The sequence below is a fragment of the Cibotium barometz genome, chromosome 26 (genome assembly GCF_041138505.1).
Source record: "Cibotium barometz isolate CiBa-2024 chromosome 26, ASM4113850v1, whole genome shotgun sequence".
In the NCBI taxonomy this organism is placed as follows: domain Eukaryota; kingdom Viridiplantae; phylum Streptophyta; class Polypodiopsida; order Cyatheales; family Cibotiaceae; genus Cibotium; species Cibotium barometz.
Window position 1 is genome coordinate 5,528,001 of NC_141071.1, and position 24,656 is coordinate 5,552,656.

Consider the following 24,656-nt stretch of genomic DNA (forward strand, 5'->3'; position numbering starts at 1 on the left):
TGGGAGGTACAGCAGATAACGGCGGAGGATGCAGCAGAGAAGGACATTCAGAAGCCATATGCCCAAACTTATGACAAGTGAAACAAGCACCTGCAAAGACTCCCCAATTTAATTTGAAGTAACGTGCACCCATGCCACGCACATTTTCTACTTCAACAGCAATTGCTGGTGGTTGCTCATGGTCTGTATCCCACAAGATGCAAAATCTGTTTTTGTTTCCTGTAGGACGAGGTGCACAAACCACTTTGCCCAGAGTGGCTGCTATACCTGGCAAATGTTCCCTCAAATATTCTGGAAAATCCACGACCTCGACCCAAACAGGACAACGATGCCTAATCAAGGACTGATAGTCCTTGGTCGGGGACCAAGGTAACACATGTACCAACTGTACACCAAACATAAGGGGAGAAGATTCAAGCATCTGCTGCTTATATTGACCATCAGACAGTAATACATCATAAAAACCCCTTGCTGCAAAGTGAACTCCATCTACAAAGGGTCCACCTAGAATGGACTGAATCCATTGAGCTACTTCTTGCGCAGAAGGCATTTTACCTGGAAAGAAGAGAATAATCCCTTTCTCTGAGTATCTACGCAGAGGAGACACAATCGTCGGCAATTTAATCTTATAACTGAAAGAAGGAGGCGGGTCCTTCCATTTGACACGACTGTCTACAAAGTCCTCACATAAAGCTTCATATACAAACTGTGCATCCGACGAATCTTGCTTGATCATGGTGACAGATTCAATTGCAGCATGCTGCCTCTTGTTACTGTCTGCAGCATTATCCCGGCGAGCATAGGTCACAACAGTCTCAGACATAATTGCAAGAGTAAAGTCTGTACAACACTGCAAAACAACTCTTTTTTTTTTTTTTTGAAAGCTGTATGCTGTATACAGGAGGCTTTGAAATTTAGGCGAGTAGACTTGCAGCTTCGAAGCAAAAGGAGTCGCAGGCGAAGAGGCGAACAAGGTCGCAAGCAATAGGCGAGTTGGGTTGCAGGCGATAGGCGAACTACGAGCAGTCGAACAGGCGACCTGGGTCGCAGGCGAGTAGAGTCGCAGCTTCGAAGGCAAAGGGAGTCGCAGGCGATACCTCATGTAGGCGATGCTCTCACCTACATGAGACAGTGCCCCATCTTATGTGGTATTGCTCCCACTCTCGAGCCCTCCTGGATAAATTGTCAAGGCACCTACGAGCACGATTTCTGAGCAGACTTTTTGGGAGGGAGTTTTAGCTTTTCGTCGACTCTCTGCACGATTGCCAGGCGTCTCTACATACTGTTACTACACAAGTTTGTGCAGCCCGTCAAACTCTATTGGACACTTTGACAAGTATAATGGCACATCAAGAAGCTGAGTACTTTGAAACACCATTCGCTGAAGATGAGCTTAATGATACACTGAAAGCATTGGGCAGATGGAGATCTCCAAGATGGGATGGTCTTACTGTAGAATTTTTTCATGCATTTTGGGATCTTATGAAAGGCACTATCCTCTCCATGATAAATCATTGTTGGTATATAGGGATGCTGCCGACTTCTTGGAAGGAAGGACTTGTCAAACTTGTGCCTAAAAAACAATTGTGTGAAATGATTTCTGATTGGCACCATGTTACTTTAATGCCTGTGATATACAAACTTATCACAAAAATGCTAGTCACTCGAGTCAAATGCATATTACATAAAGGATTGCATCCCACATAGTATGTGCAATCCCGCATAGTATGGTTTTGTACCACAAAGGCATATAAATGATAACATTGCAAATGCATATATTGGCATTGAATAATGCAGGTAAATATTGCTTAAGTCTTTGATGCGGTACATTTGGACTACATTGCACAAGTGATGAGCAAAATGGACTTCAGACCAAAGATGCGACATGTTATTTACTAGTTGTATACTAAAGGATCGACAAAATGCATACTAGGAGGAGATCTCTCCTCAAAACTAGGAAAATCAGTACGTCAAGGCTGCCCACTTAGTTCATTGTTATATGCAATGCTACCCATCCTATGCTCTCGTATATGGACAAGCTGGTTGTAGATGGCAATCTCCATGGCCTAGCAATGTGTGGTGGCACATAGTTTTTCGCACAAGCCTATGCCGATGACTCCATGGATGCATTGTCTCTTTTTAGCTTGGCTGCAAGATTACATGTTAACTTTGCAAAATCTAAACTGCTTCCGTTGAATGCATACTCTTGGCATGACATATTGTGGCCAAGACAAATCTTATCCCCAGATCAAATTAATAGACATCTGGGATATCCCATATGTTGGTTGGTTTCTCTCAAGGATGAGACATGCTCGGTTTTCAAGAAATTAAATCACAAATTGGATTATTGGAAGCTTTCCACATGGCCTTTGCATGTTAGTCTCCGGATTGTTCAATTCATTCTTATGGCCTATGTTCAGTTCTACTTGCCTCTTTTAGCCTGGACCCAAAAAGATATTGACAGTTTCATGTCAAGAGCTTTGGAATGTCTATGGAGAACCACAACTGATAAAAAGGCGCTCAAGCTATTGAAATATGAACTTGTTTGTACACCTAAGATGCATGGTGGTTTGAATATTCTCAAATTACATTATCATGTGTTGGCCAAAAAAGCCACTAAGATTGCTGATTTTTTGTAGCCATGGGCAATTATGCTAGCCACCTTATGTGCAAATATGCAAACCTTGGAATTTGGCAACTAGATCCCGACACACTCAGACATTGTTCTTGGACTTTTTAAAATACCTTGCTGTCCATATTCCACTAGGCTTATTCAAGATTGGAAACACATCCTCTCACACTTGCATTGTTCTGGTAGGAATGCCGACACTGGAAACTCTCTAGCTTTGGACAATGGAAAGTATACACTGATTTGGGCATGCATCACAAACCAATATGGCAAGAGATTATGCGGATAATGCAATCTTTACAGCCTGTTCTGCCTTTAATGCACAAAACAGGCTGATGGATTGAAAGTAAGATAGAAACATGCCTGGTTATAATAAGCCTATTTCATTTGATCAGTTGACTACAACTACAGCATATAAGCTGATTATTCCTCCCCCATGGATTGCTGAGCATGCTAATCAACTTTGGTAGATATCTAAACCATTGCGTTGGTGCCTTAATAGAATTTGGAAAAATAAACTCCCTTTAAAACAGAAAGTCTCTAGCTTTGGACAATGGAAAGTATACACTAATTTGGGCATGCATCACAAACCAATATGGCAAGAGATTATGCGGATAATGCAATCTTTACAGCCTGTTCTGCCTTTAATGCACAAAACAAGCTAATGGATTGGAAGCATGGTTGTCACGGTACGAAAATACGATACCGATACCGTACGGGAATTTTTGGTACGATATGAAATTTTCGGATACCGTACGATAAAATACAGTTTTTATTTTTTACACTTACAACCTATGGAGCTTCAAGCTTGAATGTGAGGGAAGGTTGGGAGGGGAGGAGTCTACAGTGCTTGAGAAACCAGAACATGGGTATGTGTCTCTCCCAGTTGGATCTCCCGATTGTCTCCAAAAAAGAACCTGGATAGGTAATGCAATACCAAAGGTCTCCCAGTGTAGCGTTTATGACTTAAGGGACCGTCCTTGCACAAATACGAGGAGTGCATCTAGGGTGATAAGTTTAGGGACTCCTCTCTAGATCAAAATGGCCATGTCCAAATCTTCTCCCTCGTACATAACTTGAGAATCTAATTGTCTAGCCTATCTATACCAGGGATCCCCAAGTGATGTAGCAAGATTCTCTCATCCTACCAATCAAGTGTACACTACCAGTCTACCTCGCCAGATTTTTTAGGCTTCTCAACAACCCCATATGGAATACTGAGTGGACACAAAAGTTGCGAAGTATTGCGAGCATTTGGGATCTTCGTAAAGCAGGGTTTCTATATTTTTTTGAAGCATTTGGAAAAAAAAATTTCAAGGAAAAATATTTTTTTTGGGGGGGGGGAGAAAAAAAATCGTACCGTACGATATCGTACCGTACGAACCCATTCGTATCGGTGCGAGAAACAACTATGATTGGAAGTAAGATAGAAACATGCCTGGTTATAAGCCTATTTCATTTGATCAGTTGACTACAACTACAACATATAAGCTGATTATTCCTCCCCCATGGATTGCTGAGCATGCTAATCAACTTTGGTAGATATCTAAACCATTGCGTTGGTGCCTTAATAGAATTTGGAAAAATAAACTCCCTTTAAAACAGAAAGTCATCCTGTGGAGATGCCTGGTTGGAGTGCTTCTTCTAGGTATACTACTGGCCAAGAGACACATTGCCTCACCATATTGTTACAGGTGCTATCATGCACGAGAAATGGTACCTCATTTGCTTTAGCACTCTCCGTCTTCTCGTGCTCTTCTTGATATGCTTTCTGGATAATTGAAGGCTCGTTTTCCTCAGCATCATTTTTCCAAGCAATTATGGCTTTTTGGCGGACATTCCAATGAATTATCAAACTACTCATAGTTTCTTGCATGGACAAGACTCTGGGCACTATGGACTCTATGGCATGATAGAAATCAGCGAGTCTTTACCGACCGATCAGTTGATACCTATACTTATTTCAGATGTTCTTTGCATGAATCTCTCCAAGACTCTTATGCCTTGGGTGAGATCACTACTAGGCAATTAGATGTGTTTTTCCACTATTTCTAGTTTGTCCTTCCTTATGGGCAGCTATGCTTGTACCATACCTTGAGTGATTAATTCAACAGTGGTTAAAAAGAGTGTGTGTGTGTGTGTGTGTGCATTCATCCAACATACATATATCCATGTATGCATGCAGCACACATGCATACATGTATGTATGAACATATGTACATTTATTTATTTATTTACTCATTTATTTATTTACTTATTTACCAATCTTTGTAAATTTTCAAAGATTTCAAGGCTTATAAGGTAGAGAAATGAAACTTCTTACTTGTCTCAATGGAAGGCCAATGGGGCTAAGGATACAATTCGGTGATGATGAGACTCTCTCTCTGGGATGATGGTATCGGCAGGACATCCCAAATTTGCAGTCCCCAGTTTTCATGTAGTACTGGCAATCCGGCTGCCCAGGCCGCTCTGGAAAAGGAGAGTCTTTAGACACAACTGTTGACTGCATGACTGAGTGTAGCCCTGTAGCAGAAGAACCTGGCAGGTAAGGGTTGTTTGTTGTGTGAACAGAGGGTGCTTCATTGGAAGTGGAAGCTCCATACATAAAGCTTGCTCCTCCCAGTGCTGGCTGTTGAACATCCAAGGATGCCATAGTCCCCATTCGAGCCTGTTTTGACATGCATTGAAAGAGATTGTCGGTAATATGAACATTTCACATGTAAATATGCACCTGCATGCACATACATGAAAACATAATGCATGCATCCATGTGCCCCATTTGAGTTTTGACATGCATTGAAAGAGTTTGCTGGTACAGTGAATATATATATGTGTGTATTTTATGTGCACACCCTCTTCCCCCCACAACCACACGCACATACACGTGCACATCTTTAAAAAGATCACCTTTCTGTAGACATTCTCTAAATACAAAATCTGAAAACATGAACTATGACCAAGACCATTGCATACAGTTTTAACAACTAGGACTAATGGGACACTAAGCGGATTGGCTAGCAGGAGAGGAGCATCCATCGGGGCCTAGCTTCCCTAGCGGCTTCAGGAGAGCGACCACATAGCCAATGGATTGAGAGTCAGTCGGCTGCCGCCCGTACAGAGGTCAGATCCATAGAGGAGCGGAGGGTGGAGTATAGATACCATGCCAAAGCCTCCGTTTGGACACTGGCAGGAGACAAGGTCATTGGGGATTTCTTTGAGATTGCAGGCCCACACAGGCGGGAGAGATGGTATCCGCAGGTCGCAGGGCCAAGATGGATCCATTGTTATAGACCTCCCCCATGTGAGAGCCATTGCCACAGATTTCTTCAGCTCTCTTCTCACGAATACCCCCATGCCCTCCCACATGCTGAATGCGCATGAGCAGGTTTGGCGACATACGAAAGAGGTGGTCCCTCACACTCTCAGACCTTCCTACTAAACCCCCAGCTGGTGGAAGCGATGACAACATTACCTAGGGGCAAATGCCTGCGAGAGGATGGACTTCCACTCTCCTTATTTCTCTGACACTAGGATCTCATGGAAGGCGGCCTCAACACTACCTTCATATAAATGAGATGATGGTTACAGGAGCCATGCCAGAGAGGTTGTCAGAGGGATTGACCCACTTGATTCCCAAGGAGGGTGGTGACAGATTTGAGATTCAGCAATGGAGACCCATCATTCTCCAAGGGACCGCCTGCAAATTTCTAGCCAAGACTTTCAGCCGGCGACTGTAGCCCTTTCTCCCTGACCTAATACATGGTACACAAACGGGTTTCAGAGCATTCTCGACAACATCTTCACTTTTTGGGAGGCGGCCACTTCAACCAGGATGCGTAAGCAGGATCTCATTGTTCTTCTTGATTTCGAGAAAGCGAACGAGAGAGTAGATTGGGGCTTTTGGGAAGGAACAATGTGCAAGATGGGATTTTCGGAGTGGGTCCGAGGTGTTTCGGGACTCTACTCGGCTTCACACAACCAAGTTCTTATTTAGGGAGCCAGAGGTGATAGATTTTCGCTTTCTCGCTTGGTCCGGCAAGGCTGCCCTCTAGCACCTCCTATTTGTCATCGAGGCCATGAGTAGTTTTCTCTCTGCCCAGGAGACCAGGCTCCAAGGACTGCAGATTCGCATCCGCACGCAGGAGGATACTTGATTCCGAGTTCGTCGATGACACAACAGCATACCTATCTCAGGACAAGAGGAGCCTCTAAAAGATTCGCCGAGGCAATAGAGATCTTATGTTGTGCATCTAGAGCGCAAATCAACTAGCACAAGTGTGGATTTTGGGTTGGCTCATCGCCCACCCCAACTTGGTGTCCACTTGAGATTTTCCAGTGGATCCCGCGGGACACTCCAGTTCCTATCTTGGATGCCAGGTGGGCACTGATATCTCCCCTGTGCAACAGCTAGCCCCTCTTCTTCTCAGCATTTAGAAGAAGCTGCTATCTTGGAGTTCAACAAGGCTTTCTTTAGATGGCTGGGTCGTGGTGGAGAACCAAGTTCTTCTCACCACCATGTGGCACATCACCTCTTTCTGGGCTTTCTCCTGGCCTTGTATTGGTCGGGTTCAACGGTTGATCCGCAACTTCCTGTGGGTTGGCAGTGACAGGAGGCTTGCTTGGGCCAAGGTGGCCTGGAGAGTGATCATTCAACCCGCAACACAAAGGGGTCCTGGGTATCATCGACCCCTCCATTCATAGCCCTACCCTATTGGGCAAGTTGATTGTTCAAGGCCGCCTTCCGGGTGGTGAGTCCAGGAAGGACTTTCTCCTCGCTAGGATCTCCACCCGCACTCCGATTTTGGAAGGCTGACTTACACGTGGCAATACGTGGGACGCGTACACGTTGATACACGGAATTTACATGCCAGCAATGCGTGGCACATGTGGGCATTGCATGGGAAAACCAATGGTGGCATACTATTGCACATCACCGCTTATATTAATAAGTGTGAACGGGTAATATTCGTGGATGATGGTTGTAGGCCAAAGACCCAGTGATGTGTAGCATGGGAGCATCAACAAGGACGCACCTGACACGTGAGTATGGTGTGTGGCCAGTAAGGTACACATTGGACGCCCACGGTCATTGGTATATATAATGATTGGGTGGTTAAGCTAAGCCACAAGCACATTTGTGCTACTTCACAAGCCAAGACACTCACCCTCTCTCGCGACCCTGCTACACGAACCATCGCCGTCGACCAACCTCTGTCGCCGTTTTCAACAGAGAAAAAAAAAAAACAAAGCCCACAATTTTGAATTTTTTTTAAAGCTTATTAAAAATCAAAAGCCCTAAGGTTCTTCACTCAAAAGGTATTTAGAGGGGGTTCACGCGCGGTGCATCTCGGCAAAAAGAATCTCCTTCTGGTGATCCGTTGATCCAAGCACTCGGCACCATCTACGAAGTAGTAATTCTACACATCTTCTGTCTTCATCGGCTTCGACATCCTCAACTAGGGGGCTCATTTATCCCTTCTCCTTTCATTTTCTGTCATTTAGTGCTTCTTGCAATTATTGGTTGAAAATGGAATCCGATCACTCTGCCCCACAATCACCGGAATCTGTCCCTCTTCACCAACAAATGCATGATTTGCGAGAGCAAATGAATTTATTTATGAATGATATCCACACTAGGATAACACCTATAGTACCTCAACCACCGACTTCGGATACCCATCCCTTGGGTAATCGCGAGGGTACACCCCAAAAGGGATTAAAGCCAAAACTTGCATTAAAGGATTGAAACCAACAAAGTACACTGGCACTCTATCTTCTCGCACAGCTAATGCAGTAGATCAATGGCTTTCTAAGTGGAAACAATGCTTTACTTTATGTGATATCACAGATGAGCACATTAGAATCCAGCATGCTGCATATAATTTACAAGATGTGGCTCATCGTTGGTGGAGGGAAATTCAAAAGAACAAGGCAATTCAAAAAACTTGGGACTCGGGAGAAATTTAAGGATATGTTAATTCAGAATTTTGTGTCACAGATGAGGAGATATTGAAAATGTGGATAATTCGCTAATAAATCTGTTGAGCCTTTGGGCAACCCCAAAGGTAATGATGCTAGGACTCTTGGAGATGGCCACACCTCCTATGGCCAGCCAAGTGCCAACCGCTAGGCTCTGATGTGCTAGCTGCCAGAGAAAGAGAGTGATCGTTTGCGGCTGAAAACTGTCCCATAGCCTCTTCCAAAAATCTGAGAGAAACTGTCCCATAGTCTCCCGGATTGGGCCTAGTCACTCCGGGGGGATTGAAGAGTTGATGTCAAGGCTAAGTCTGTCCCTACTCCATATCCCAATGAATCTCCTCTCTTGGGCCTCTAGGGTAGTGGTCTGAAAATAAGTCAATCTCCGAGTTACCGAGCGGGGCCCATGCTCAAATCTTCCCACGATCGAGCCCCCAACATATGATCACTTGGCAAACGGTCCAAGGGGTTCCAAATCAAAGGTTGACGGAGGCGCTCCTTGGATGCAACTGGAGTGGATTGCTGAAGGGCCGGCCTTAGGTGATCCCAAGCGCGCAAGAGGCTGGCTGCAAATCTGTCCCCAAGCAGGGCTAAAGCTACAAGTCTGCATCTTGGTGAAAATCCATCTCGTACTTTGGGGCTATCGACCTCCCAAAACCAAGGCATGGGCGGAGATCTTGGCAAGGAGGAAGGTCATGAACTATCAACTTGTCGAAAAAGGCACGGCTTGGAATAGAGGGGTCGATGATGCCCCCCCCCCCCCCCCCCCCCCCCCCCGGTGTCGCGGCTGAATGATCACTCTCTAGCCTACCTTGGCCCGAGCAGGCCTCCCGTCGCTACTAGCCCATGGAAAGTTTCGGATCAACTGATGAACTTGACCAATGCAAGCCCAAGAGAAGGCCCAACAAGAGGTGATGTACCACATGGTGGTGAGAAGAAACTGGTTCACCACCACGACTCGGCCAACTAAGGAAAGCGTCCAGTATAGCAGCTTCTTCCGAATTTTCAAAAGAAGAGGGGATAGCTGCTACTCTGGGGAAATATCGATACCAACCTGGCATCCAAGATAACAAACTAGAGTGCCACTCGGGATCCACCAAAAAGCCTCAATTGGCCTCCAAGTCAAGGCGGGCGATGAGCCAACCCAGAATCCACACGACTTGTGCGAGTTGATCTGTGCTCCGGATGCATGTCATAAGATTTCTATCGCCTGAGCGAATCTTTGGAGATTCCCCTCATCTCCGGTTGCTGTGTCATCGCCAAACTTTGAATCAAGCAACTCCTCCAATGTGTGGATGGGAAGATGTAGCCCTATCTCCTGAGCAGAGAGAAAACTACTCATGGCCTCGGCAACAAACAAAAATGGATAAGGTTTTAGTGGTGGAACATTACCCATTCGCACTTATTAATATAAGAGGTGATGTGCAATAGTATGCTACCATTGGTTTTCCCACACAATGCCCACATGTCCCACGTATTACTAGCGTGTAAATTTTGCGTATCAATGTGTACATGTCCCATCTCTTAAATCCGACTGGTTACAAAAATACTTCAGTGTATCATGATCCGTGTATACCTTAAACTCAGCTCCATACAAGTAATGCCTCTACACCTTGAGTGCATATATAACTGCATACAATTCAAGCTCATGTGTGGGCTACTTGCATTGCAAACTATTGAGTTTCTTACTCTCAAAAGCCATTGGTCGGCCTTCTTGGCTCAAGTGCCACTCAACATAGCTCCTATGGCAATGCTACTAGCATTTGTCTCAATGACAAAAGGTAATGACGGATCCACGATCTTCAACACAGGTGCAGTTGCAACCGTGTGCTTTAATTTGTCAAAACTTTGCTGTTGAATGTCGGTCCAGACATAAACAACGGTAACTTGCAACAAGTCAGTCAATGGCGTTGCTGTTTCAGAATAGAAAACAATAAACTTTCTATAAAAACCAGATAGTCTTGAGAAAGATCTGAGCGCAATAATGTCATGTGGAACAGGCCAAGCGAAGATTACTACTACTTTCTTCGGATCCATCTTTATGCCTAGCACGGATATAATGTGTCCCAAATATTCAACTTCCTCTTGACATAGGAAATTCTTTTGTTTATTGGCATACAACACATTTTTTCTGAGTATGCCAAATACTTTAAACAAGTGTGGTTCGTGCTTCAGTAAAGATTTACTATAAACCAAAATATCATCAATAAAGTCCACCACAAATTTACCCATGAATGGCCTAAGACATCATTCATTAACATCATAAATGTGCCTAGTGCATTAGCAAGCCTAAATGGCATTACAAGGTATTCATAATAACCAAAACGAGCACGAAAAGGTAGTCTTAGATACATCTTTGTCATTAATATGAATCTGCTGATATCCACTTTTTAAATCTATCTTACTGAAGACCTATCAAAGCATCGATCCTTGGCATTGGATATCGATGTTTTACAGTAAGTTTATTTAAGGCTCTATAATCGATACACATTTGATAAGAACCATCTTTCTTCTTAACTAGCAAAACCGAAGAAGCAAACGGTGAGAAACTGGGGTGAGTGAGTCTTTTCGCTAGGTACTCCTCAATCACTTTCGACACCTCGTTCTCCTCCACCAAACTCATCCAGTATGGAGGTCTATTGACCGTAGTTACACCGGGCACAAGCTCTGTTTGATGCTCAACATTTTTACGCACAGGCAAAGAAGATTGTGGTATTACAAGTTGGAGTTCCACTCTCATGCATGTCTACAGCACTTGGAACGTTTTTTCGTACATTTTCTAAAAATATAAATTTAATGCAAAGAAGATTTGATGAATAACTAACTAGCACACTATTTAATGACGACACCACCAAATTTAATGATGACACCGCCAAATTCAGCCCTTGGATATGCCTTTATTCTAACTAGTTGAATTCCGATTAGTGTGTTAACCACTTTCCTTACATGGCCCTTTTTTCTAAACTTTTGGCCGTAATGTTTACATAGTAGCAGATGTGTTAAGCCATATGCAGATGGTGAACGAATTGAGTTTCACCACCTTCAAGAGTGAACTCTTGGAGTCGCTACGTTGTTTATGTGAGCATCATTCATCTTTTTCATAGGTATGGCATGTTGTACGCAGTTGCACTTATGTACAGCAGCAGCCACCTTCCTCGCCAGAAAGGATTGCTAGTCTGGAGAGATTAGTTGAGGTTTCTATGGGAAGGGACCCTCCTCTTGGCCCAGATTTCAGACCGCACTCCGAGCCTTGGAGGCCCATGGCCGCAAAGTACTAGATGGATCTTCACAGAGATGCGAGCCCATGGTTTTAGCCCCGTCTTTGAGGACAGATTCGCAGTCAGACTACTTCATGCTTGGGATCATCTCAGGCGAGCCCTCAGACAAATTGTTCTAGTGGCCTCAAAGGAGCAGCTTCGGCAGCCTTTGGTCTGGAACCCCCTCATCCGTTTACCTAGTGGCCACATGCTAGGGGCCCGACCGCATATATCTTGGGGCACCTTGAGCATGGGACCAGCCAGATCTCTCGGAGATTGGATTGCACATAGGTAGTTACCTCAGGAGGAGCAGCAGAGAGGCTTGACAGGGATCCGGGGTTGAGACAGGCTCAGCATCGACATTGACTCAGCTATTCCTCCGGAGTGGCTGACTCCTATTCCCAACCTGAACCACCCGATATGGTTAGGTGTGTTTACCAAACACGATATCCTTGTGGCGGTCCATGGAGCAGATGAGGACAGTGGTCTGCTCACTTTTTCTATTGAATCCCATGGCAGACTAGAGAGATCAGAGCACCCCTTGGAGGATTTCAAAGGGTGCACCTTACAAAGGGTGAGGGTTGGTTTTCAGGCACGAGAAGGGCACATAGATCCAACACTGAGACCAAGGTAGCCAGGGAGAGACTATGGCGGCTATGGATTTGGGAGAGTCAACCTCTCACGTGGCTCCAGTGGGACCTTGGTGAGTGGACTTGGCATGATCCTGTAGATCGGGAGGAGACTCTGGATGCCCCCTTCTTTGCATACACAGCGAGGCTTGGCCGCAGGATCCAGATGCCTTAGATAGATGGCACACTGTCAGCAGCCGCGCACACTGACAGTCTCAGGGCCTATCACAACACTTCCTTTCAGATTTTTGGAAGAGGCTTTGGAACAGCTATCAGCCAAGGAAGATCACTCTCTTTCTTTGGTTGATGGCACACAGGAGTTTGGCGGTCGATACTTGGCTGACAGTCGGAGGTCGGTCAACAGCTTGCCCGAGGTGCAGCCAACCCTAGGAGTCTCAGCGACATTGCCTTTCGGATTGCCCAAAGGCTCAACAAATTTGGCAACGGATTCTCCGCATCCTCGCTATGGACACGGCATCGACTCGGATCATCACTTGGGGTACTGTCACTTGGGCCACCGAGGCTAGAGTGGTCAGGACTTATGAGGAGGATGGGGGAGGACTAGCCCTTCAGGTCTCCCACCATCGTATTGCGGCAGTACCAATCACAGCGCTCATGCAAAAGATGGGATATTTGCAATAGCATCACAACCTGGCACATCTGGCGTGCTAGATGCAACGAGGCCATCAAGGGTACCCACACTCCACCGCCTGAGACCATCAAGAGCATATGGCTCGATATCATTCACACCCTTTGCGGTCAATAGGGGAAGCTGCAAGGAGGTTCTGACCGCATGCGGAAGCGGCAGGAAGCCTTCTTGAGACTTTGGAGGCCTAGCCCTTTCCTCATAGATAGAGGCGGTGCTCCTATTTGGTATTACGGACCACCTATATGGTTGTTTCCCCCCCTCCCTTGTATGAGATAGCCCTCTCCTCACAGAGCGGCTAGCCGGAGGAGAAGCATCTCTTCCCCTTTGATCATTCGTTTCCCACCCTTATATGAAGCGAGTTTGTATCTAGCCCTTCGTGGTTGTACTTAGCCTTTGCGGCTTTTTTTTTCCTTTAACTAATTGAAGGATCTTTTTCCCGGGGAAAAAAAAAACCCTCTGGGCACTATAGACCACCTATGTGGTTGCTCCCCCCCCCCTCCCCCTCTTGTATGAGATAGCCTTCTCCACCTAGAGTGGCCGGTCGGAGAGGAGCATTCTTCCCCCTTTTCAGTTTCTCGACTCTTGCTCCCCTCTATGGAGCTGAGTTTGTACTAAGCCATTACGGTTGTTTTGCTAAGGATCTCTTTTCCAAGAAAAAAAAAGTGGCACTCCCAGCCCGGCTTGGCAACGAGTGGACAAGTTCAGTTGGATACCTCACGGCATGGCTGTGCGATATCTTGGATGCCAGGTGGGCATTGATATTTCAGCAAAGTAGTAGATACCCCACTCAGACGAAGATTTGGAGCTCTACCCGATTATCACTATGTAGGGCAAGTGAAGAAAGCCAACCAGGTTCTTCTGGCTACCATGTGGTACATCACCTCATGCTGGGCCTTCCACCATTCTTGCATTGGACAAGTGCAATGTTTGATCTGGAACTTTCTTTGGTCTGGAGGAGGTGGTCGCCCAACTTGGGCGAAGTTGTCCTCCAACCTCAGGCTCAAGGAGGCCTAGACTTGATAGATCCTGTGACCTAGAGCAGAGCGCTTTTGGGCAAGTTGATTCTGCGTACATTGTAGCCTCGGGAGGAGCCCTAGAGGATTTCCTGATCAGCCGCATTTCCTCATGCCTACCCACCCACGAAGACCCCTAGAGACCAAGGATTCAATGGATCTTCTCGGAGGCCCACCTCTGCAATCTCAGCATTGGCTTGGAGGACCGACGGTTTGCAGCAAGCCTCTTCCACACCTACTAGCAGCTTCTCCGACCCGTTGTTATAAAAACTTGGACCACAGATATCCTCTATAGCATGTCTTTCTTCTCTTAACCGTGCATTCACAAGATTTAAAACACCAATTTCTTGAGTTAACCGGACCCCAATTGTATTGAAGATACAACACATACACAATACTATAATACTGAGTGATTTAAAAAGGATAATCTTATTATATGGATGGATTATGAGGGTAGATTATTACAATGGAAGGAATTCATAAAGTATCCTCATCATCACAGGTTTCTACGTGATAGATGACCTTGGGTAAGTTGGACTTGACTTGGGTGATTTGCAATGTTGCAGGTACACGTAACAAGATAAACCACTCATAGTAAGTATGATAGGATAATATTAGTGAGAACGGAAACCCAAGACATGCAACTTGTGTGATTTCAAGACCCAGTACTAAGGATAGAATCGTGATGTGGTCACAACACTTTCCTGGCAAATGGTTATATAGTGGTAGCACAACCACCGTCAAAAAAATATATGAATCTCTCAATGATGCGAGAGAGACTCTCCTGATAATAATTGAAATCATTGAAGTGTCCCAGCACACCTAGCACCTTTCTTCACAAACAAATCTTGAAATTTTAATGATAAGAGAGACAAGAAACAATAACCCATACTTCACAATACATGTGAGAGGATCCTGGCAGCTTCTCTAGTTTGTTCCTTCAAGAAAGTATGTGAAACTCTCAAATATGAGAGAGAGATTCACTCAAGAACACTGTGATCTACACGACCACACCCAATGTTTTTCTAAATACACACAAGAACCTTCTCCAAGAGATATCCCTAATAATGCAATCACAAGCACCATTCTTGTCAAAAAGCAAGAAAAAGCAAAAAGTCAAACAGGGTTGACCACGAGCCAAGGGCACCATTGGAAAGAGGAGACTAAGCTGGACCAAAAAGCTAAAAGCCACTTTCTCAAAAAGCAACTCTAGGGCCAAAAAGCAAGCCCTAAAGTTGTAAAAGCACAAATCAAGAACTTTGACTATTATTAATAATATTTAATAAAAAGACAAAAGCAAAGCAAAAGCATTACTTCTTGGCAAAAAGCAAGGCTTCCCCAAGTATAAAACAAGCATGAGCCTCTCTTGAGCATCAAGTTGAAGAAGAACCCCTTCATCGTGTTGCCATCTTCAATCCCTCCAACTCAATCAAGTCACGAGCCATAAATACCCAAGGCTGCTGCTGCAAACACATATCCTGAAAAAGCGCCCACCTACGCGCCATCATCTATGAACCAAATCATCATCATCATCTATGAACCAAATCATGGAGTTTTTCATCGCTACCCGCTGATTTCAAAGTGCCTCCAGCAACCACAATTCCACGTCACCATCTTTCCGTGCGACTGTATGGACAAATTTTCAGAAACCCTAAAACTGCTCAAAAAACCCTAAAAACTACTTTTTTGAGGTTTTTATTACTCGAAAACCATTAAAACAGGTTTTATATCAGTTTTCTTGCCAGAAAGAGCTTCTCTAGGGTTTTCATCATCAACAAGGCTATAGGAATTGTGGAGATTATTCATGGGATGAGCGAGTGGATTTAGAGCTTGGACATGGAACATGGACATAGAGCTTGGACATGGAACATGAAGCTTGGACATGGAAGCCTGAACTTGAGCATAGACATGAAGAACTCGGACTTGGACATGAACATGAAACATAGAGCTTAGACATGGAGCTTGGATTTTGGATTGGGATTTGGACTTGGACTTGGACTTGGACTTGGACTTGGATTTGGATTCATTGGACTTGGGATCCACTGGATTTGGATATTGGATCTGGTACTAGCCCGGTGAGAGATACTTGTGGGTCATCCCCGTGGTGTGCTTAACATCAGAGATCTTGTGCGTCAACATCAACATCGACTTGGATATCCTTCATCAGCATATTTGTTTGTTTTGTATTCATTGATTGTATTGATCCTAGCCAACATGCCCGTGGATTGTTCCTAAATAAATTCTTGAAAGGGGGCGGGGCCTTTTCCCCGCTCAATGTGGTGTACTGTGCAAGATCCCCATTCCCTTTTCTCTCTCCTCTCTCTCTCTTTATATTTTTTTCTCTTGGACACGTGGTTGAGTCTGTCACTGCACACCCCGCTGGGCTTACACCCCTGGTCGTTATTGGTTTTTCAAGGGACAGCATCATCAACACTCCTAGGATCAGACAGGGTGGCCTCCGTAAGGCATCGCAGTGGCAGATTAGCACAATGACCTTCCCTTCCTCCCTTAGCAGGTCCGCGTGGGAGGAAGCCATCGGCTTCCTTGATTACTCTACGCAGTTCGGCCATCGGATCCTCCTCAAGGCCACAGATGGCACCCCAATAATGGAGCAGCATCGGCAGGCATAAGGAGTTCCGGTGACCTTCCTCCAGGATATTTGGCAAAGACTCTGGAGAAGCTCCCATCCCTAGAAGATCTTCTTTCTCTGGCTCTTTGCCCATCGGAAGCTTAGCTGTGGGCACATGGCTCGCGATCACACACATGATAGAATGTGCAACGGAAGAAGGGAAAGTGGAAACACAGGAGGGAGAGAGAGAGAAAGATGGAGAGGAAACACAGGTAAGAACCTGCTCTCAATATCATCATCAAAAGGAATACATGTCCCGAGCAAGAGGGGAGAACCTCGTAAGTGAGGGACTGCAGCTAGACAAGCTAGGGAAGCAATGCAAGCAGTAAAATATGAGGGAGGCATGCCGGCTATATATACCTCTACATGAAGGCAGCCGACTAGGGATAAATACCTCCACGACTGGGGAAAATCCCAAAACCATAAAATGGGAAATAAATATGGGTAAAATATGAGTGAGGGGTGACCAGCCCCTCTGACTAACATGGTCAGCCCTAGAGGCTAAAATAGGACACCAAATAGGAAGCCAGCAAGTAGGGGATGATGTCTAACACCCCCTCTCAGCACCAGATGCTGAGCAAACTCCAAGAAGCCAGAGACGCCATCCTCGATCAAAGATGAAAGACTGCAAAAACAGGTACCAAGAAAGCTCCACAAGCAATCTCCTCAGCAACTCAGCGGCAAAAGCAATAGAACAAGCTGCCAGGTACACCGTTCCTCTGGAAGAAGACAACCATATAGGCTGCGACGTGCTGCTCCAAATAATGGTTCCAAACCCAAGTGTAAGAACACTCCTCGAAGTCGAATGTCGTATATCCAGCCTGGAGAAAGTATGAAAAACCTCATAACCAACCAAGATCAGATCCTGTATATAACCAATCCTGGGAGAAGCAAACTGCTCCTCACTGGAACCCTCAAAAGAAATAGAGTCAATCTGCTCCAACTCTGTACCAAGAGTAGCCAAATGCTGTATAAAAGCATCCTCTGAAAAGATCGGCATCGCAAGATGTAAAGACTCTGTAGAAAATATGGGGTCCATCTGCTCAAACTCCATAACATGAGTTGCCCAATGCTGTACATAAGTACACGCCACTGAGGAGGGCATCGCAAGATGAAAGGACTCTACATCCCCCTCTGAAAAATGATATCGTCGGACTGGTACAAGCCCAACCTGATTCTGATCCAAATCCAAAAAACTCTGGAAGTACCACTGTGCCCCAGGCACGGTTAGCAACCACAGATCCAAAGCATCCCACCGGGTCCAAAAAACCATCCTCCAAAACAACAAGCCATCAGAGCTGGGGGGAGGGGCATCCTCAGAAGCATCACAAAGAGAGGCAAAGGTAGGCTCCTCACAATGAGGAAGGGAAGCAGGAATATAAACTGCAGTGGCAACAAAGTCCTCAAAAGCCATCAGAGCTGGGGGGAGGGGCATCCTCAGAAGCATCACAAAGAGAGGCAGAGGTAGGCTCCTCACAATGAGGAAGGGAAGCAAGAATATAAACTGCAGTGGCAACAAAGTCCTCAAAAGCATCACAGATAGCAGAAGACTGTTCCAGAAGTAGAACCAAATCCCAAGAATCAGCAACAGATAAAAGATCCATGTGAAAGGATCACACCGCAAAAGGGCAAAACACCCTCCTTGTTCTGCAAATACAGCAAAGAACACAAGCTCAGACAAAATAAACTCTGCTCAGGATCTCTGAAAAGATCACTGCTCTCCTCCAAATAACTGTAAACTCCTGTCAAAAAAGAATGTCTCCACAGATACAACACAGCTCCCGAAGCTGATCCTCAAGTGAAGTAGCTGGAGAAAGGCCCCCGCTAAGTGTAGAAAACTCCCTTGGGAAGCAAAACGCAACCAAAACACTGCTATCCAGCAAATAGCACTCCACCGCCAACAGAAGGCAAGGAACATGTAGAAACCGGGAAACTGTGTAGGCCAGGAACAAAACACAGGTATAGATGCTCCAAAATCAGCAAAACACTGACAGAAATCAGAAATTCAGAATCCTCCTCAAGTACCAAACTGCCTCCAAAGCCACAATCCAATCAAGAAACCCCCTCTGCAAGTGATCTGTGTCCACTGGAGAAGAAAACGCAGCCAAACAAGGGCTGCAAACCTGAAAATTCAGGCCAACCAGTGTCCACACCTCCTATGAGGAAAAACGCTGAAGAGAAGGTACCTTCGGGTCCAACAGATGAAGCCCAGTTGAAGGTAGAGCTACCAGCAAGATCGGTTCAGAAAAAACGCAGCAACCATGGCTGCAAATCTGAAAACGCAGAGGTATAAGGGGCTGAATATGGAAACGTTGAAGAAATAGGTACACCCAAGCCTCAGATCAGCAAATCAGCATCAGAAACCTGTAGAAGAAAAAAACGCAGCAAATATGCTGCTACTGGCCTGTACAAAACATGCGACCAGCACTAAGGGGGGTATGAGCGCTGAGAATTGCTGAAAACTGCTGTAGACGGCCACCTGAAGAAAAACGCAGCAACCTATGTGCTGCTGCCCTTGCTGAAAACGCGAAAACGCAGGTCTGTCCAGGGGCAGAAAAAACGCAGATATGAAGAGGTATAGGAGGGAGCATCCAACGCTGAAAATCACCGGCGCTCTGATACCATGATAGAATGTGCAGCAGAAGAAGGGAAAGTGGAAACACAGGAGGGAGAGAGAGAGAGAGAAAGATGGAGAGGAAACACAGGTAAGAACCTGCTCTCAATATCATCATCAAAAGGAATACATGTCCCGAGCAAGAGGGGAGAACCTCGTAAGTGAGGGACTGCAGCTAGACAAGCTAGGGAAGCAATGCAAGCAGTAAAATATAAGGGAGGCATGCCGGCTATATATACCTCTACATGAAGGCAGCCGACTAGGGATAAATACCTCCACGACTGGGGAAAATCCCAAAACCATAAAATGGGGAATAAATATGGGTAAAATATGAGTGGGGGGTGACCAGCCCCTCTGACTAACATGGTCAGCCCTAGAGGCTAAAATAGGACACCAAATAGGAAGCCAGCAAGTAGGGGATGATGTCTAACAACACAAACCAGTGAGTTGCTGCCACTGCGGCAGCCCTCAGGAGAGTCAGAGACATTGCCTGTGTGAATGCCCCAAGGCACAGCAGGTTTGGCAGCACATCCTCAGTCTATTCAAGAACTACCCGTCCTATCACATGGGGGGTTGTTGCTTGGGTTGCACAGGCTTACTTTACGAGGATGATGGACGCAGCCTTGCTTTGAGTCTCACTCACATACGCATCTCTTTGACGACTGTAGACAGCAATTCCAATACAGCCCCCGACTCCACAGTCACACACTAGCTCGCAATAGAGCCCCCCCCCCCCCCCCCCCTCCCTCTCAAATATACCCTGCACGGCCACTTTGAGCGCTTGGCCGGTAAGTCAGCACATGCAGCAGCAGTGCAAGGATTTCTTCTCTGTGCCTGGACCCCCGAACCCTTTCTATCCAGGGAGTACAGTGGAGTTTCTTGGCACTACAGGCCCAGAATCTCCACCTTGCCAGTTGTAGCCTCCCTCCGATAGAGCAGCAAGCCGAGGAGGGAGTCTACCCTTCCTTATCTCATATGTATATTTGTACTCCTTTTTTTCAGTGTTGTATTCAGCCGAATGGCTGGTTTTTTCTTTATAACTAAAAGAAGGATCTTTCTTTGGAGGGGGGGGGCGGGGAAAAAAAAAGAGGACAGATAATGGCATATGCTAAAGCCAAAGGCAATATGTATTGGATTTTCTTGAAGAGTTCAGCATGCAAGATTGCAAGCCAATAGCCACCAACAAAAACAAAAGCTAAGAGCAGAGTCCAGAGATTTGTTTGCAGATGTCACTTTTTATCGCATGCTAGTGGGCAAGCTTATTTATCTAACTATCACCAGACCCGATATTGCATATAGTGTTGGTGTAGTTGGTCATGCAAGAGCCTAGAAAACCTCATTATGATGCAGTGAAGAGAATCATGAGATGTGAAAGCTACAGTGAATCATGGTTTGTTTTATGAAAGGGACAAGCAGCTGAGACTACAGGTATACAGTGATTCGGATTGGGTAGAAGATCCCGAACACTAGAAGAAGTGTTACTTGAATAGCATGTTCTTTGGGAAATGCATTTGTTTCTTGGCTTTCTAAGAAACAACCAACAGTGGCTTTAAGCAGTACAGAAGCTAAGTACAAGGCGTTAATTCAGGCTGCATGTGAAGTTTCGTGGATGCTGACATTACTTGATAGTTTGGGATTTGAGGTTGAGAAGCCAATTGATGTGTTTTGAATGTTATACACATGATCAGATTGCAGATCTTATGACAAAAGCATTGAGCAAGGAGAAACATAAGAGATTCAGATGTGAACTTGGAGATGAAGACATGAATTATTTTCTGAGAGGGAGTGATGAGAAAGCAGAAGCAAATTCATGTGTTGTCCAGTTGGCCAGATAGTGTTACGAAAGTTGTCAAGTGTCATGCCCGGGAGCCTGCGGGCAAGTATAGAGTAGAGAATAATTAAAATATTTGTCATGGAGTATGTGGGAAACCTTAGAGTGCATTTACAGAGTAAAATAAGGAGATTTAGGTGGTCAACAAATCATGCATAGAAGCCCGCCAAAGTAGTGTGCAAAATAGCAAAGTATGAGAAAAATAAGGCCAGAGAGAGGAAGAAGCAAGCGTGGGAAATTTGCAGCCATAGGAGAGTGTTTAACTGAGATTTGGGGTGTGATTAAGCTGAGAAATCACTATATTATGTGCCCAATAATTAGCAAGTGATTAGAGTCAATTTGGGGCAAATTGTTGTCTATTTTCTCTCTCTAGTATTTTCATTTATTTACTTGTTTGGGAGCTAATCATCAGGTCTAATCATCATATGGGAATCTATTTAGCTTCTACTACATGTTTAGAGAATTTAACAGCACAATTTCTCCAATTTTGATGTGATTTTTCATATTATTTGAGTACTCAAAAATTCAATTTTCTCATGAGTAATGGGCCTGTGTGAGTGTGTGGGTTCCATAAATCTTTTCATTTTGAATGGATCTTTTCTCAATAGATGGGAGCAATGGATGGTGGAAAGGCTAACCGCTCTTTTCTTAATAGATGGGAGGTCTTATATGTGATGCATAGGAGGATGATGGATCGCCAATGTTGAGACTCTTCCCGTTCACCCTCCAGTTTCCATGATCTCATTGAAGGTGGACCTAAGCTCATCCTGCATGAGCCCCCAATACTACTAGAAGAAAACCACTGGCAAGTTATCCTGCCGGAAGTACATTCCTTTGAGAAGACCCTGTAGTTCTCTACAGAGAAGGAAGCTCAGAGCGGAGGACGGAGCACCAGCTGGCTGTACTGCTAAACTTAATCTCAGGCACAGTCTTGCACCCATCCCCAAAGTCTTGATGGACTGTAGAAGCCCATATTCAAGACCTACCTGGAGGCTGTTAGGTAGCTCAAGACTTAAAAAAACTGCAACCTTTATGCTTGACCATGTGGTTCCACTTCACATCACAATTTCCAAATTCACATGTTTTATACTACAAACTAAATTGGCTAAGTGGTGCCTGATTTCACAGCATAAAACAGCCATCAATACAAGGGTGTTGCATGTTATCATTAATACAAGTGCTCGTTACAAATGTTTTCATAAGAATAGTCATTTGAAAACACTAGCCAAATGCGAACAATTACATATGCAATATCACACTATGATGTGCAAAGAGTGAAGCCCAAAGCTAAAACCAAAGGCAAGACAATTTTGTGATAATCCCTTACACCTTGCAGTATTGGCTGTGATGCTTACTTGATATGTGCTCCACCCAGGCACAGAAAGTAGGTTTTGGGGTGGTACAATCAAAGGAGCGAAAGTGGAGGGACTTTGGAAACGAGATCTTGGCATATACGGTGCTCTGGTTATCGACCATGATGGCATTCCTGTGGGAAATGGTTGTGGTGAAGGTGTTGCTGGAGAACCATTCGAAGCATACATTGAAGATCCCGACATTGCAACTGGAGCCCTAACTGCTGCAGGTTGGGGATGGTTAAATTTACATGTTGCTCCAAATTTACATGACCCAGTTTGCATATAGTACGCACAATCTTTTTCACCCTGCACAACCAAACGGCATGACTAGTTAGCCTCTTCAAGGAACTCTGCTGGTTGCAATGGCTCATGGCTCATGGCTCATGGCTGTGACCAAGATGAAAAATCTCATCATAACCATGTCCAACACAAAGGATGCCAACTGTTATGTAACATTTTTTTGAATCATGGCAAAATGCACACATAGACACCTGAACATACATATACATGAACGGAAGCATATAATCTTTTCATAAACAGCAGATATAAATATTCCAAAAACTTGTGCCATTCACAATTTTTTGTCGTTTCAGGTGCCAATCCTTCTCTTAAGTTCTTGTTGCCTTTAGATGTGCTCTAGACTTTTGTGTCACACCTCAGATGCATGTATCCTGAGGTAGTTGTAGGAGAGACACCATTGTGAGCCCTCATCTATGAAGGGACAGGGCTGTTGAGAGATCACTAAGGATTAGGGTTCGCACACCACTACATCGGGCGCACACTTCTGAGTGGTTAACTAGTGCTTCAGCCCAATCAAAAGCTTGATGTATCTCATCATTTAATCAGTTAAGCATTGTCTTGCCACATGATAATTATGGCCTCATTGTAGATCCTATTTGATGCGAATAAGCACTATGCAAGGAAAAACCTGCCCTAACAAAATTCCTATGCCTAAGGGATCATATATATATATATATATATATATATATATATATATATATATATATATATATATATATATATATATATATATATATATATATATATATATATATATATATATATATATATATATATATATATATATATATATATATATATATATATGTATATGTATATGTATATGTATATGTATATGTACATACATACATACATACATACATATGTACATATACATATACATATACATATATATATATATATATATATATATATATATATATATATATATATATATGAATCCAGGAACATGCCCAAATTCACCTTATAAGAAAGTGCAATTTATAACCTCATGGTAGTCATCCACAAGACAATAAACCATCAACTCCATCATGCATAGTATGGACTAGAAACTACGACATCCCCACAAACGTCATCAGTGCCCAATAACAAATAGAAAGAATTATTGCAACAAAAAGGTAGTTGATAGGGCATATGCACCACTAAAGATGGAAAGAATTAACACAATATCAACTGGCTGCAACTTGGACGAAAACTTCACGATGTGAAATTTGCATGTCCGCTAATATAGCATAAAGATATACCTAGATGAATCCAGGAGCATGCCCAAATTCACCTTATAAGAAAGTGCAATTTATAACCTCGTGGTAGTCATCCACAAGACGATAACACATCAACTCCATCATGCATAGTATGGACTAGATACTATGACATCTCCGATTCCCCACTAACGTCATCAGTGCCCAATAGTAGAGATCTAATGTTTGAACTAATCCCTAGGGTGCTGTTGGTTGTTTGTTTGCTTCGAAAATGTATACAAGATATTGTAGCATGCATACACTTGTAAGAAAATGATGCCAACCTAGTCTCTAGCATGCGCCGAGCTAGGTCCATGTGAAACAACGAAGCCTTTCTTTAAACCTGAGTTTAGTGAGTCTTTAGCAATCCTTTAAAACAGCATACATGAATCTGAAAGAGATGTAGTAGAGACAACACCAGATGGGGTCCCGAATTACCCACTGAAGGGCCTGTCAGAATGCACAGCAAAAATGAAAGACAATTGCTGTAGAGAGCAAAACGCAGAATAGAGAGAGAGAGAGAGAGAGAGAGAGAG

The 24,656-nt window shown here is 44.4% G+C and overlaps 1 protein-coding gene across 1 annotated transcript in view; it reads right to left on the reverse strand.

Annotated features, from left to right (window-relative positions):
• Positions 1 to 24,656, reverse strand: part of LOC147623598 (zinc finger CCCH domain-containing protein ZFN-like) — a 52,629-nt gene that overhangs the window by 10,204 nt on the left and 17,769 nt on the right. The window contains exons 5-6 of the mRNA XM_086820168.1: positions 22,583 to 22,888; positions 4,953 to 5,297 (exon numbers count right to left, since the gene is read on the reverse strand). Of these exons, the coding sequence (XP_086676294.1) occupies positions 4,953 to 5,297; positions 22,583 to 22,888 (651 nt within the window). The remainder of the gene's footprint in view (positions 1 to 4,952; positions 5,298 to 22,582; positions 22,889 to 24,656) is intronic.